This window comes from Hibiscus syriacus, unplaced genomic scaffold, assembly GCF_006381635.1.
Source record: "Hibiscus syriacus cultivar Baekdansim isolate YM2019G1 unplaced genomic scaffold, ASM638163v2 tig00110988_pilon, whole genome shotgun sequence".
NCBI lineage: Eukaryota > Viridiplantae > Streptophyta > Magnoliopsida > Malvales > Malvaceae > Hibiscus > Hibiscus syriacus.
In genome coordinates, this window is record NW_024062942.1 from 1,426,382 (window position 1) to 1,443,663 (window position 17,282).

The following is a 17,282-nucleotide window of genomic DNA, read 5'->3' on the forward strand; positions in this document are numbered from 1 at the left end:
TATTATTCCTTAAGAATCATACACATAGACTAGGGATCAAGTATGTGTCTCACAAGACTTCACACATGTTCCAAAGAATATATATATATCCTGAAGGACCACATAGACCCTCTACCCTTGGCATGCCAACTATACCCCTAGCTCTCATGACACATAACATGGGCATTATCTTTTATATCCTTTTACATATTCATGTAACCATATTATATATTCATATAAGCTCATGGTTTCATTCACATATACATGTAATCACGTAGTTCATGTCAATTCTCATATGAGTTCATATTCATATAAACATAGGATTCACCCTCATGTATCACATATACTTTCTCTTTCATATAGCTCATAACATTTCTCATGTGTTCATATGACATGTAAATCATTGTCATCTTATCATGTTATCACATAAACATATAATCTTACAATACATACAAAAACACATCAATACATATATTCACATATATTTATCATTTCATTATCCTTATTATTATTATTCTTATCCTCACCATTTATCCCTTTTACTTACCATATTCATATCGATAACACATATAAATCATAACAAACACATACATCTATGAATTCATGTTTTTCACTATTGGAAATAGACTTATTGCAAGTCTTATTTTCCATTGAACCTTATATACTAAATAATGTGCACTCACCTTAGCCTTGTTTGCTTTGAATCAATCTTAATCCTTAGATTGTTCCGGAACAAGCTTCATTCTATATCTACATCATAATAATACATTGATACATATCAGTATACTAATTGATATCTTCTAAATTGTCGCTTCTTAGGCTAAAAGAAAAGCCCATTTCATCTTTTAATGAAGGTATGCATCGATGCACTACACAGTATATCGATGCATTCCCTAACGATGCATCGATGCACTACTTGTGGATCGGTGCACAAAATACATTCGATGTTTGTATTTTAAAAGAGTGCATCGATGCTCTACCTGTGCATCGATACACCTTCAAACAATTTATGGGTTTCAACCTTGATGCATCGGTGCATTACGAATATGCATCGATGCACTATGAATATGCATCGATGCACTCTTCCCAGAATCCTCTTTTTAAACCCGAAAATTCATTCTTTTTGGATTAAATCCTTCATATTTCAGCCCTGTTCATATTCCTAACTTACATATACATACTTAAACTCATTAATATTCATTTATCTCATCTTTAACCTTAATATCCTCTCCTCTTTAGGAAATTCAAGAATCATACCCTATTTTCCACATGTTTCAAATACAATTCTAACACTTAATACTTTTTAATTAAGCTGATGACAAGTCAAATTTAACTTCAAGTTCAACTTATCAACTCCATTCCGGAAATTCACTCAAGAACTCCAAATCTTTAATCTTCCCTAACTCGTTTATCTTTTGATTTTAAGATAACTTAAGCTTTCCTTAAGCTTAAGTATCACCTAAGAATCATAACCCAACTTTTAATTCAACAAATAACCAACTAATTAAGAAACTCACCTTTAAGCTGGAGCTTCACGCACAAAGAAGAAAGGAGGAGAAGAGAATTCTGGAAACATTGTTTTTGATTTCCTACACTCCCACGTCTAAAAATATATATCCCCACTATCACATTTTTAATTCCTTTAAATGATCAAATGACCATTTTACCCTTTAGTTCCTTTAATAATTACTAACAACTTTTAGGAAATACTTTCAAATAAATCACTGAACTAATTCATTCTTCTACTTTAGTCACCAAATTCTGAAACTTTACATTTTGGTCACTAACCCATAGTTTGGGATGTTATATAACCCCCTTAGACAATATGATCTGCCTACACTAATAACCAAATAAACTGAAAATGACAGAATTCACAAGTTGTAATCTTCCCCTAAAACTGAGTTTCCTGCTAGACCATTTGTCAATCCTACCTTTAATTTTCACAAGTAAAGTAGAGCAGTCCTTACTCGTGAGCTTACGAGTAACCAAGGGCACCTCTAGGTACCTAACAGGAAGCTGGCCTATCCTAAAACCAGTAGCACTTTGGATCATTTCTAGCTCATCCCTAGCCACTCCACAAGCAAACAACTCAGTCTTCAGAGCATTCAACTTAAGACTAGAGAGTTCATAAAATTTTTCAAGAGTACTAACCACTCCCAACATAGCATCCAAAGACCCATGACAGAACAGAAGCAAGTCATCAGCAAAGCATAGGTGTGTGAGGGGAATTCTTTTACACTTAGGATGAAATCTGAAAACACCATTCTTTGCTACAGCATCCAGCAGGGAAGATAAGACATTCATAACAATTACAAAGAGATAAGGGGATAAATGATCCCCTTGTCTCACCCCCTAGCACCCTTAAAAAATCCCACCAAGCTTCCATTCAAAGAGATTGAATAACTAGGGGTAGTAATACAAGCTTTTATCCACCTCTGATTCTTACTCAATTTTTAAATACTATTTAATAATTACTCTAAGTCACTTTTTTTTTAGTAAAATCCCATTGACAATGATGACAGCCTTATTAGGAATCGACGATACATTCTGGACAACCAGAAGAATCTAAGCAGCATCAAACCATTTTAAACCTTTTGTATCTTCATCAATCTCAAGAATTTCACCCCACATGCTTGCTAATCTGGAAAAGAACGATTCTTCCCATACACTTCAGAGTACATCTTCAAGCTTTACACATAAATTTACTCTTCTCTTACCTTCAAATCCTTCCAGGAGCCAACAAAACCATCGGTGGAGGAATTCATCTCTCCTGGCCCAGAGAAGTGCACGACTTTCAGGAGACTTACAACGCACCACCACCAGTTGCTTATACCACGGGCATATCAGCGCTTATATACCTTAAGACTTGAAGGCTTCCTAAACTAAGACAATGTTGAACATCGCTTTTAGTTAGTCCGTTAGACAGCACCCTCTCCACTCCATCTTTGATTTCAGGATAGATATTTGAGTGGGATTTTCACTCTCCTGCCAGCAATGTTATAATCAACAAAGCTTGGTTGATCGATGTTGTCCTCATTCGACAAGATACCAATTTGGTAATTACATAGTATTTCCTCTACAAATTATTTATCCACTTTTAACGTTGCATTAGATTATTTATATAGTATTTCTCCAAAAGATTTTTACGACACCTCTCAATGACCGAATAGTCTCCTTTTGATGTAATGACTCTCTCTTTCACATTCACGAAACAAGATAGCCACAAATATTTATGTATTTATTTTAAGAAAAATAATTTAAATATTTAAAATTAAAATTAAAAATAAAATTTATAAATTTATTTTAACGAAAAATAATTGAATTAATTAAAACAATTACGCAAAAATAATTTAAAGATTTATTTTAATAAAAACAATTTAAATACATAAAAAATCATAACTAAGCCTTCTCCGAATGTGTCGATTTACTTAAATTAAACAAATTTATATTATACATGTATTTAGATTGTTTAATTTAAAAGGATAAACATAACGTCTTAATTAAATCAAAACAATACATGTTAACTCAAACATTTAACAATCAATAAATTTGAATGAATTAATCTCTGATTATAGGGTTAAATAAATAAGTAAAACACATTCCTAAATCGTACATTTTTTTTTAAAAAAATAGGGCATGAATATAAATAAATTAAATACAGCATATTTGAATTAAATGTGTTCAATAAACAAGTTCTAACACGAAATAGGGTATGAAAATTGTGATATTCTATGATGTTGGTCATTGCTTACAATTTTCGTAAATGATTGCATACATCTGGCATTAAAGGAATATTCAATCTAACTAGGACGAGATTCGAGGAAAAGTTGAGTTTCTTTTTCCAAAAATTTCGTCATCAACGTGGCTTTTTATATTATACAATATCTAATTGGACCAACAAAAACCCACTTTATTAATAGTTCGAATCTTAAATTATACCCTAATCCTCGTTCGATTGAATTCTTAAAGACACTAAATCCTTCTTCAATCGGGAAAGATTTTCCAAAACCATAAAAATAATAATTCTTTCTAGTCCTCTAACCAAACGGAAAAGAGGATAAAATCACCGGCGATGTCGAAGAAGAAAAACAATGGAGGGAATCACGACGACATGCAGTTTATGTTTGATGTTATATAGCCCATGTTCGAGCAAGAGTCCGTTGTAGTCTAGTGGGTTAGGATACTCAACTCTCACCCGAGAGACCCTGGTTCAAGTCGTCCCGGCAGTGGAATTTTTCGTTCTTTCAAATTATTATGAGAGGGAGCTGTTTAATCGTCGCACCTGCGAGTGAGTTTGAGAGGGAGTAATAAAAAGGAATCAGGGTTTTGAAACTGAATGGAACATCCAATGATTGAAAAACAAGATCCCTATATTTTCAATAATTTCATTGGACGAGATCGGTCGATACTCTAATTTATTTAAAAATTAATACTTTTACTACATTTTATATTTTAAGATAATTGTAATCTTAAAATAAATATTTTGATTTAAAATACTAAGATCAGGGACATAACTATTAAAGGGTTGGGAGGGGCCGTGGCCTCCTAACCCAATAATTTTTTTTTGTTGGATAATTCAAAAATTTATTACGCAAAATAGCAATGATGCTACAACCAATCAACAAATGATACAACAAAAGAAACTATGAACATACAAAAATAAACAAAAGATTGGTTAGGTTATATTCCAATCACTACAAAGAGAAATGTTAATACTATCGAGTCTATTAATGGATTTACCCCTTAGACGAATGCCTACAACATCCTTGATTTCTTTGAGCAAGGCTTCAACATTTCTTCGACGTCCCAAGAATATTCTGCTGTTACGTTCTTGCCACAGAAAATAAGTGAAAGCAGACCATGCAAGCTTCAATATGACAGTGATAAGAGACTTCCCTTTCCAAGTAGAACATGCCGAAGCTATAAAATCATCCCAACACGTGAGAGTGGAGTTCATACCATTAAGCTGCAGAAAAGAATTCCAGAGTTCGGCTGCCAGAGGGCAGTGGAAGAAAAGATGGTACCGTGACTCTTGGAAGAAGTTGCAATTGATACAAATACCTTCAGAACAGATTCCCATTCGTTGGAGGCGATCGAGAAGAACCGTCCAAGCAATCAGACTATGTTTGGGAACATGCAATGGGAACCAGATTAAACGATGCCAAGAAACCTTTTGATCATGTGTTCGAGTTATTTCCCAGATATCTTTGGTCTGCATGCCAGCAGTGAGAAGAGGGAATGCAGCTGCTCTCAGTTTAAATATCCATTTAATGCTCCAACTTACATTTGCTCCAGCTTAAAAATGCCAAAAGTCTTGGTTCTTAAGAACATAGTTGTTGAGCCATGCTACCTAGAGGGAACCGTTTCCAGCAAGAATCTTCCTGATAAGATTAAAATTACAGACCCTGCACCAGTCTTTTAAGTTTTTAGACCAAGTCCTCCCTCAGACTTTGTAAGACAGATACGTGCCCAGCTAACTCTAGCTCCAACAACCTTTTTATCAACTCATTTCCAGAAGAAATAGGAGCAAAGCTACTCCACCTTGGTTAAGATAGAAGCAGGCAGCATAAGCTGTCTACACCAATAATTACAGACACTATAAAGGACAGTTTTAATCAATTAAAGTCTTTCTGTATAGCTTAAGTTCCTACTAGACCAGATTTGTAGCCTTTGTTTGATATTAATGATTAAAGCTTCGCAGTCTTTATCAGTGAGCTTTGGAGAAACAAGAGGAATACCAAGATATTTGACAGAAAGAGAGCCAATTTTAAAGCCATAAATCCTTTTGATTTTTTCTGTAATGCCAATGGGAATACCAACAGCAAAAAGCTCAAATTTAGAAGAATTTAGCTTAAGTCCAGAAAATTGATGGAATTGATCAAGCTCACTAATCACACCAACCACCGAGTCAACATTACCTTTACAAAAAATTAGGAGATCATCTGTAAAAGAAAAGTGAGTGAGACCTAGTTTGTTGCATTTAGGATGAAATCCAAAGATTCTTTTGTTTGCTGCCAAATTAAGCATTCTAGTTAAGATATTCATAGCAAGAACAAATAAGTAAGGGGAAAGTGGATCTCCTTGTCTAAGCCCCCTAGCCTCTTTAAAATAACCAATCAAGGTACCATTGAAAGCAATAGAATATCTGGCTTGAGTAAAACATTCTTCAATCCAAGCAATAAATTGATGAGGGAGCTGAATAGCTTTAAGAACAACAGAAATAAATCTCCAATCAAGAGAGTCAAACACCTTGTGAAGGTCAATTTTCATGGAGCATCTAGGGGAAATGGTTTTCCTACCATACATTTAATTTATATATAAAATTTAAATATTAATGAGATAATTATGTAATTACCCCATAATTTTAGAAATTTATATTTTACCCCTCAAGATGAAATCTTGGTTTCATCCCTAATTAATATTTAGATAGTTAATGATTAGGATGAGTCTGTCACGCTCGACAAGCACCGATAGACACCACTAATGATGAGTACAATTAATTTAATTTATAAAAATTTAAAATTCTAAAAAACTCAACGTATAATTATAAATTAATTAAAATTTAAAGGTAAATTATTTAAAATAAAGGATAAACTATACTATTGCCCTTTTCATGTTGATGACCATTTTTTAAATTTTGTCAATCAAACACTCAACTCTTTAAATGCATTCAATTAAATTACTTATCGTTAATATTTAACAGAGAAGCTGATGTGACAGTTAAGTTACTATTGATAATTGTTATGAAAGTAATAAAGCATTGACGTGACAATTAATCCGACTCTGAGAGTATTATTTAACAAAATGATTTCACGAGGTCAAGTAATAGTAAACATTTTAGACTATGGTGTCAAATTAATATTAATAATCAATTTATTATAAATTAATAATTTAAATAATTATTTTTAAAACATTAAGAAAATGTTTTATTCGAACATTAATAATTATTTAAATGGTTTATCTATTTATTATATTATGAGATATATCCTTTGGTATCCATAGATTAATTTGTACAAAAATATAATTCAAATGTAGCTTTGGTAAAGATAGTGAACAAGGAAACATAGGCCCGCTTATTGTACCACGTTAGGGCAGCTTTAGTATATATTTTTAATTTATTATCGTTTTTGTCTTAACTCTATTTGAGAATTGTCTCAGGAAAGGCGAGTTAATATACGATGAATAAATTTGGTTTAGCGCTACCGGAAATGTTGAGTAATAATAATGTAGTAGGTCTAAATCATGAAGAAATATTAAAAACTTTGGCAACCGGAAAACTTCTTTTGTCGGTTTGTGTCGATACTTTATAAAAATGTATCGATCCATATCAATATAATAGGTAAAAATATGACAAAATCGGTTTCGAAAAGACAAAACCGGTAAAGCGCTACCGAATATATTGAAAGTGTCGATACTTTTTAAGTTTGTGTCGACACTTTGTGAATTTAAAAGAGAAGCAATTTTAGTGCCTATAAAGTGTCGATACTTTATAAAAATGTATCGATCTATAACGATATAACAGGTAAAAATATGAAAAAATCGATCTCGAAATGACAAAACCGATAAAGCGCTACTGGATATATTGAAAGTGTCGATACTTTAACATGAGTATCGACACTTTGGTAATTTAAAAGAAAAATATTTTTAGCGCTTATAAAATGTCGTTACTTTATAAAAATGTATTGATCCATAATGATACAACAGGTAAAATATGACAAAACCGGTCTCAAAAAGACAAAACTAGTAAAGCGCTACCAGATATATTGAAAGTGTCGATACTTTAATATAAGTATCGACACTTTGTGAATTTAAAAGAGAAGCAGTTTTAGCGCCTATAAAGTGTTGATACTTTATAAAAATGTATCGATCCATAATGATATAACAGGTAAAAATATGACAAAATCGGTCTAGAAATGACAAAAACGATAAAGAGCTACCGAATATATTGAAAGTGTCGATACTTTAATAAGTACGCGTAATAAATTATCGATACTTTCAAAGAAATAGGTAATTATACTATCGAAAGTATCGACACCTAACATAAAAGTATCGACACTTTGGTAGTTGTATCGATTAAATATAAATAACATATCCGGTGAAAATATAAAGGGCATAGTTAAATATCCTGTGAAAAATAGATAGAACGGACGAGTTTTTGAAATCTAAGCGCAATTGTTGTTGCATTTCAGAAGGCGTTTCTAAAGTAAAGTTTGTTTGTTTGTTGCTGTAGTCGAATTGAAAAGTACGTTGTCGAAACCCTAGTTTTTTATTAGGGTTTTTATGTGTTGTTTGGGGTTTTGGAGTAAAGAAGCATTTGAGACCGATTATAGGTAGAAAGTGATATTCTAGGTAAAATATAAATATCGATACTTTTATTAAATATTATAGGTATAAAATGATATTATAGGTTGTATAAATATGCCCATACTTGGAGTATTGAGTGTTCCCATTTGTTTGAAGGAAATAGGGATTAGGGCTTTTAGGTTTGGTTTAGGGATTTCGAATCGAAGCCAAAAAGGATATTAGATTGATTATATAATATTGTAGGTAGAAAATAAATATGGATACCTGTTTATAATATTATAGGTAGAAAATGATATTGTAGGATGTATAAATGTGCCGACACTTGTTGTAGTGGCCATTCAAATTCTTTTGAAGGAAACCGTTTTACTACAAGAGTAGTTATCGATATTTGTATATTGAATACAGTATATGTAACCAGTATTTGATTTGATTTGCGTAAACTGATATATAAAGGAAAAATGAAGTCAAAGGATCTTGGAATTATTGGTGGTGAAGATGACGTTGAAATTGAGTCCGAGATTCGAAAGCAACCCCAAAGAGTGGATCAATGTCTTTTTGTTATTATTGTTGAAATGGTAATTGGATTAAAGTATTTAAGAACTTTAAATTGATTACAAATTTTAAATGTTGACAGTATGACCGAATGCCAAAGGATGAAGGAAGGTGGCAAACACATCGGTTCGATATGTAAATTGAAATTGACATTGAGCATTATTTAGCATTAATATATTGATTAAGAAACGTTTATGCTTAATATTAGGTGAGAAATGATGTGTTGGAGAAATGGAATTCGATGAGTGATGCTGAGAAGGAACCTTACATAGCACAGTCAAAGATGGATAGTGAATAATACAAAGAATGGAGGAAAACACATGAAAAGAAGGTATTCATTAAACTTCTAAATACGTTGATACAAAATATATAAGAACTATAACATTATATATTGTTAAAAAAAGTAGGAAGTGTCGACAATGTGCAACATTAAAAGGGTGAATTCATTAATTAAACACATTAAGGAGAATGGTCAATTGAATGTACTGGGAGAAATGGGGTTTAGATCGTTGGTAGGAGTAAGGAATCGACCTATTCGGAGGGAATTGTGTCGATCCTTGATGGGGCAATTTGATGTCGAACAATGTATTGCTAAATATGGTGACTATTCATTTCCTCTGGGGATCTCATGTGCTGCAGCCGTCTTGGGGGTAAGAAATAAAGGCAAAAGTGTTGTAGAAGTCTCTAAGAGTAAGAACTGGAAAGCACTTGCCTCCAAATATGGTTTGAAAAAGAAGGTGACATATGCTGAACTTGAAGAGGAAGTCAAAAGTGGATTTTACGGGGAGGATGAGCTGAAGGCCCGAGTTCTATTGTACCTTGTCGGGATCTTTCTTTGTCCAACGGGTGATACGTCAACGAATAAGGACTATATGAAGCTCATTTGCGATGAAGGCTTGAAGGGTGAATTTAATTGGGTTGAATATGTCCATTCGAGATTGATTGAATCAATAATCACCTTTAAAAAGGGCAGCCAAAGATACCTCAAAGGGTTCATAGCAATCTTAGAGGTAAATGAGTTGAATAACGTTTTTGGTTTTTTATGTAAAATGATAGTATAGTTATTATATAAAATGATAAATTTTATTATAAATGCAGGTTGCACTGTTCGATTTTTGGTCAGGATATGAGGTAGTACCGGCTTATGAAAGAATCAGAGTGGCACGCATCCGTGCATGGAGCAAGGAAGAAGTGGCTAGAGTGATGGCGAAGTTGAAGTTGGATAGACTGATGAAGCAAGAAAGGGTAATAAATGTAATTAAATAATATTAAGAATATAATAATTGTCTTAATATTGTAATTTAATTTTGAAGGTTATTGGCAAGAAGGTAGAGGACGTAGAGGAGAAGGAAGAAGAGATTGTTGTATTAGGGGATGAAGGTGAGGAAAAACAGAGTAAATTCGACATTTTGATGTCTGAATTGGGTGATATAAAAAAATCCAACTTGATATCATGCAAAGACAATCAAGAGTCGAAGAGACACTTGAGAGAGTCGAAAAGACACTTGAGAGGCACAAGGGGAAAGTGGAAGGAAAAATAGATGGAGTGGTGAAAAAAGTTGAGGTATTGAGGTGTGAAGTGGTGAAAGAAGTTGAGGTGTTGAGAGGTGAACTTAAGATGGTGACAGGTGAAAAAATTGATGGAGTGGTGAAGGAGGTTGTGGAATTGAGGAGTGAACTTACGGGGGTGAAGGGGGTAGTTGAGGAAAACTTGGATGAAGGGGAAAAATTGAAGGGTGAAATAAAAGAGATGAAGAGCTATGTAAAGCAAAAATATGATGAACTAAAAAAATATGAAGAAGAAAAGATGGAGGAAGAAAAAAAGATGGAGGAAATGGGGAGGAAGGATGTCGATGTGATCTATACACCGGAGAGTGTTATAGATGCAAATTTGGATTCGGAATATACTGCACCCCAGAAGAAGAAGCATAAGGTAAGTTAAATAAAAGAAAACTTAATTTGATCTTCATCATGTTGTTGTGACAAAAATTTGTATACAAAATTGTAGGTTGAAAAAGCGGAGTTGATATTTAAATATTTCATGACAAGATATTAATCCTAATGATTCATATAGATATTCTATAATCTCAATGGGAAATCAATTCGCTAGTGTATCCGACGTTGCAACGTTGAAGCCTACGAAATGGGTTGGCGGTGTGGTAAGTAGAAAGTACAAACTGTTAAAACCTATTGAATATGTTCTGATTGTGTAATAATTTGCCAACAACAAAGTAAGTGTTGATGGTATTGTTAGCTTTTGGGGTCCCATATTGGATAACTACGTGAAATTCACCGACTGTGAGAAGGTAAGACACCATACGAATTGCAAATGATGTTTTCGGATATATAATGTTGAATTTTGTCAAATTGGGTGTGAAATTTGTTGCAGATCATAATCACAATAAACTACCATAATTCGCATTGGTATCTGTTGGTGTTGGATATGGTAGATCGTGTTGCAAAAATATATGATAGTCTATTTACATCTGAAGCAGCTCCACAGAGAGTGAATGATGCTAAGAGATTGGTATGTATGAAAGGAAATTATGTAAATTATAATGCATAATTTTTTTGGATCATAACTTCATATTTTTTTAATGCAGATGAAAATAGTAGATAGTTATAATAAGAAACACAATTGGGTAGAAGCATGTGGGCCTCTAGGAAAGTGCCACTTGAAAAATTTCAAATTTGTGGAGCATAAGAGGAATGAGCAATTGAATGGGTATGAGATGTTATCATAAATAGAAAACTTAATTTATGTAGGTTTCATAATTGACAAGTGTGGTATTCAAATTTTGCAACATATATGATTGCAGCATGTATGTGATGATGCAGATGGAATCGATCGGTTCTACAAAGGCAACTGGTGATTTTGTAAATGGAATTAAAAATTCGTTTGCGGTTAAATTGTTAAAAGCCGTATATTGAATGTTGTGGTTTACAATACTTAACGTACTAACAATTTGAATATAGGTTGTTAGACATTGGGATCGATCACGAATATTAAACGATCTCGTAAGCCACAATCAAAATCAACTAAGAGAGGAGATAACAAAAGCTGCCATAAGACACACGAATAACAAAAGGAAGCGATGATGTAAATGTAGGGTTAATTTTGTATAAGATTTATAATTTTGTATACGATTTATAATTTTGTATGTGAATGTAATTATGTATGAGATGAGAAAAGTTAGCAGTAGGTTGTTGTACATGTTTCTTATACACAGTAAGAGTCATGTTGATACTTACGATATATGGAGATCGTTGTCTGTATTATTCCAAATATCATCATAATTGTCATCATGTTCGGGACTGAATGGCAATTCCATATTGAGGGTATGTACAATAACTACAAAATTCAATAACTTTAAAGTAAAAAGGTAAATTTACAATGTAGGTGGTAAAAATAGACTTTTTTAATGACAAAATTAATAAACAAAAAGATTTGTTTCCAACATTTTGTCCAATATGGTTCCCAAACGTAAAGTTTCCAAAAATAGGTAAGCAGATGTGTCGATACATTTATAAAAAGTATCGATCCCAAAAATATCGAAACACATAATTATAATGTAATAGGTAATTTTGTAATATAACCGGTATAAATATACCTATTTTATGTGAGAATAGGTCTACATAATGTATCTACACTTTTTAATTTGGTGTCAATACATTTTGTCCAGAATGAATGCCCAAAATGGTGAAAGCATAAAGTGTCTATACATTTATAAAAAGTATCAATCCCAGAAACATCAAAACCCATAATTATAATGTAATAGGTAAATTTACAATGTAACTGGTATAATTATACTGGTTTTATGAGAGAATAGATCTACATAATGTATCGACACTTGTGGAATTTGTGTCGAAACTTTTTGTCCAGAATGAATGCCCAAAAGGGGTGCACGCATAAAGTGTCGATACATTTATAAAAAGTATCGATCCCAGAGACATCGAAACCCATAATTATAATATAATAGGTAATTTTGTAACGTAACCGGTATAAATATATCGGTTTTATGTGAGAATAGGTCTACATAATGTATCGACACTTTTTAATTTTGAATTGATACTTTTTGTCCAGAATGAATGCCCAAAAAAATGGTGCACGCATAAAGTGTCGATACATTTATAAAAAGTATCGATCCCAGAAACATCGAAACCCATAATTATAATGTAATAGGTAATTTTTGAGAGAATAGGTCTACAAAATTTATCGACACTTATGGAATTTGTGTCAATACTTTTTGTCCAGAAGGAATGTCCAAAGGGTGCACTCATAAAGTGTCGATACATTTTTAAAAAGTGTCAATCCCAAAAAACATCGAAACCGATAATTATAATGTAATATGTAAAATTTCAATGTAACCGGTATAAATATACCGGTTTTATGAGAAAATATGTCAGCATAAAGTAACGACAATTTTTAAATTTGTGTCGATACCATTTTAAATATCGTTTGTTTTCCCCCTTCATTATTTATAGATTATAATCGATACAAACTCCAAATCGACAAACCCTAAACCTAAAGGCAGAAGAGAACTATTTCTCTCCGACGAATACCAGTGTTCTCATAACAGTGACAATCAGATATTCAGGTAAATTTATCGATATTTTATGGGTTTGATTGATTTCCATATTGGAGTTTTTTCCCTGAATGTGTTTGTGTTTCAATGTAACAATATCCACACCAAAAATGGCACCAAAACGTTAGCGTCAGAAGTGCAGTCTTTCTCAAAGCTCTTCTCAACCTAGGTCTTCTAAACTACAACCTCCTTCTCAAACAATCGGTTCTTCTGAGGAAATAAGGTCGTTCAAAACTCTGAACTTTAGATCCGATGCGGAGAAAGAAAGATGGCAGAGGAGTTTTAAAGTAAGGAAGATTCGTCCCGAACGTGTCATTGACATGGGTTTCTTGTTCGATGATAAATATGCATTTAGTTTTAAATCCATATTTACACCTTGGGGTTGGCTTGAATTCCTTGGTGTAGAACCAAAACATTACCCCAACCTAGTTAGAGTATTCTATGACAATGCTTCCTTACAACACGAGCCTAATAAGACTAATATAATAGGAATTAATACTCATGTCATGGGGAAGTATATATATATATATATATATATATATATATATATATATATATATATATATCTCCGGATACTATTGTGGAGGGTCTAGGTGTCGTGAATAAAGGGGATTCAAATGAAAATGATTTAGATACTACAATACAACAGGTTGCTAGAAATAGCCCAATTCACCTAGATGTAGAGTCGAGAGTGTTTCACAAAATATTCACTTGGTATATCCGGCCTACTGGGGGAAAACATTCAACGCTTCGAGACAACGATTATTTGTGGATAACAAAATATAAATCCAAAACGGCTCCAAACATTACTAAATTGATATTAATACAATTGTATATATGGTCATAAAGGGAGCAACAATTTCAACTTCACTACCATATGGATGTGTCAACACCCATCTGTTGAATAAGAAAAAAATTGATTTTTCGCATGTCGCCCCTGTTCGATTAACCCGCAAGATTGACATGTTATTTATTAAAAAAGCGGGATATGATTTTGTTGAAAATGTCGGTTGGAAGCGTGTCAAGGATGTCAGATTAGATCAAGAGAGGGAGGACATGAAACCCATTGGACATGAAGACGACCAACCAATGGGAGACGCAATGATGGAAAAAGCTCCAGAAGCTTCAGTTGGAGAGGATGTCACAATTAAGACAATGATGGAATAAATGGTCAATTTTCAGGAGCATATTGATTCCCTTATGAGTGGAATGTGAGCCGATATTTCATCATTGCGCGATGAGTCTCCATGTTGCGTGAAGAATTACATCAATGACATCAAACGAGTTAGGTAATTAATTATTTATGTTTCTAAACATTTACATGTTCTGAAATGTATTTTATTTTCTTTTAACAGATGTGGACAACCAAGCGGTCAATGAAAATGAAGATGACGATGAAGATGATGATGATCCAAACAAGTATATCGTGTCTGCAACGCCGCCTGTAAGAAAACTTGTAATTTTTTATGTCAATGATATCCTTGCCTACTTCCCAAGACAACCAAAAGGTTTTAATTCTGTTCTTTTGTATCCATTATTTTAACATATAAGCGTAGAACTTTAATCTCATTTTCTTCATGTTGTAGATGTTGTCCTCATAACAGGATTATATGAATTTATGCATTTTTGTGTAGACAATTTTGTTGTTGCCATTTGGTCTTCCAAGATGAGGTTAGAACTGTTGAGCGATTGAATTACTGTAGCCAAAATCATTAATATATGATTAAATGTTAACATTCAAACCTGATTACAATCTCAGGCATAACATCGACCCTGTACTTGAGAAACTACCTTTGTTGTCTGACTATTTTCTATTCATTTGGGTATGATGAATGTCATTACAGTTTGCTGACTTTTATTTGTCTATGATTGCTACATATTTATGTTCGACTGTTTGTGAACAGGATCAAGCAAATTGTAAAACATACGATAATGTTACCTACTGTAAAGATCTCGATGATGTTTGGAACGCGTTTCCTGATTTTAACGACCAAAATACACTGTTGGTCGATGATTCAGCAGAAAAAATGATTTATAATCCGGTAAGTTACATTTATGCAATATGTTTTTCCAGTTAAACAGTTGTTCATACATTGATTAATTAACAATTTATGTGTTTATATAGAAATACAATTACATATGTCCACATTCCTTTAACGCTGCTTCCCATTCGGGCGACAATACTCTAGGTATGACACAAATTTATTCCTGCTTATGACACAAATTTATTCCTGCTTATGCGAATTTAGTTTATTGTTAGTAAAATTGCACCTCATTAGTTTGATAATTGAAATTATTTATATATGTCCTCAGACAAAAACAGTAACATATGAGAGTATTTGGAAAATTTGTTGAAGGCGCCTAATGTTCCGGACTTCGTTAGAAATAACCCTTTTTCATCGGATTAATTTTGTTGTGGGTACATTATTTGAACATTGTTATGTATAAATTTGTTATGTATGTATGTTTTGGTTTGATTATATTGTGTGCATATTTTCATTCGGATAGGATAGGTTGTGCATAACAAAACAATATATCTATCTCTTCCATGTGAGTACTTTATTCCCACCATGTGACAAGTGTGACAACCCCATCAACTCACAACTCAGCTTTAAACTCAATCAATATTGTCTTTTACCCGCTTGATGGTTAATAACGCATGTTACTTGAACAATATGAATCAATTATGTAATTATCATGTTCAATTTAACACTGCATTTTAAATTCATTTCATATGTAATTGGAGTTTGAATTTAAATTTCAATTTGAGTTTGAATTTCAATATAAATTTTGGGTCCACTATAAATATTAGCCCGAACCTTTGTTCCATCCAAACAACAACTTACTCAATGGAAGCATCGAGAGTGTTTCAAATTTCATTTATAAGGTAACAACTTACCCTTTTCAAAACTTATTAACTTAGCTAATATGAATGTTATCATTGATTATTCCTACTTAGAAATATCGATAACTTACAAACATGTATCAACACATAAAGTTTCCAAACTTAAAATTTCCCATAAAGTGTCGATACATTTTTAAAAAGTATAGATCCAAAAAATATCGAAACCAAAAATTATAATGTAATAGGTAAATTTACAATGTGACTGGTATAAATATATTGATTTTATGAGAAAATAGGTCAGCATAAAGTATCAACACCATTTAAATTTGTGTCGATACTTTTTTTGCGAGGCTTTGTTTGCTCAACAAGGTGCACACATAAAGCGTCGATATAATTATTAAAAGTATCGATCCAAAAAACATCGAAATCGAAAATTATAATGTAATAGGTAAATTTACAATGTAACCGGTATAAATATACCGGTTTTATGAGAAAATATGTATACATAATGTATCGACACTATTTAAATTTGTGTCGATATATTTTGTCCATAATGAATGCCAAACACTCATAAAGTGACGATACATTTAAAATTGTATCGATCCCAAAAACATCGAAACCGATAATTATAATGTAATACGTAAATTTACAATGTAACCGGTATAAATATACCTGTTTTATGAGAAAATAGGTATACATAATGTATCGATACTGTTTAAATTTGTGTCGATACATTTTGCCCATAATGAATGCCAAACGGAGTGCACGCATAAAGTGTCGATACATTTATAAAAAGTATCGATCCCAAAAAACATCGGAACCCATAATTATAATGTAATAGGTAATTTTGTAATGTAACCGGTATAAATATACCAGTTTAATTAGAAAAGCGGTCAGCATAATGTATCGACACTTGTTAAATGTGTGTCGATACTTTTTTTGCGAGGCTTTGTTTGCTCAACGAGGTACACGCATAAAGTGTCGATATATTTATTAAAAGTATCGATCCAAAATAC

At 32.6% G+C, this 17,282-nt stretch overlaps 1 protein-coding gene across 1 annotated transcript; it reads right to left on the reverse strand.

Moving 5' to 3' along the window:
- Positions 1-2,460: 2,460 nt before the first annotated feature.
- On the reverse strand, positions 2,461-6,285 carry LOC120149065. The gene is made up of 6 exons (XM_039161976.1): positions 5,636-6,285; positions 5,445-5,520; positions 5,309-5,360; positions 4,720-5,223; positions 2,697-2,749; positions 2,461-2,526 (listed from the first exon to the last, which is right to left on the reverse strand). Exons 1-6 carry the CDS (start codon positions 6,283-6,285, stop codon positions 2,461-2,463), a joined length of 1,401 nt encoding a protein of 466 aa, XP_039017907.1.
- Positions 6,286-17,282: the final 10,997 nt, after the last annotated feature.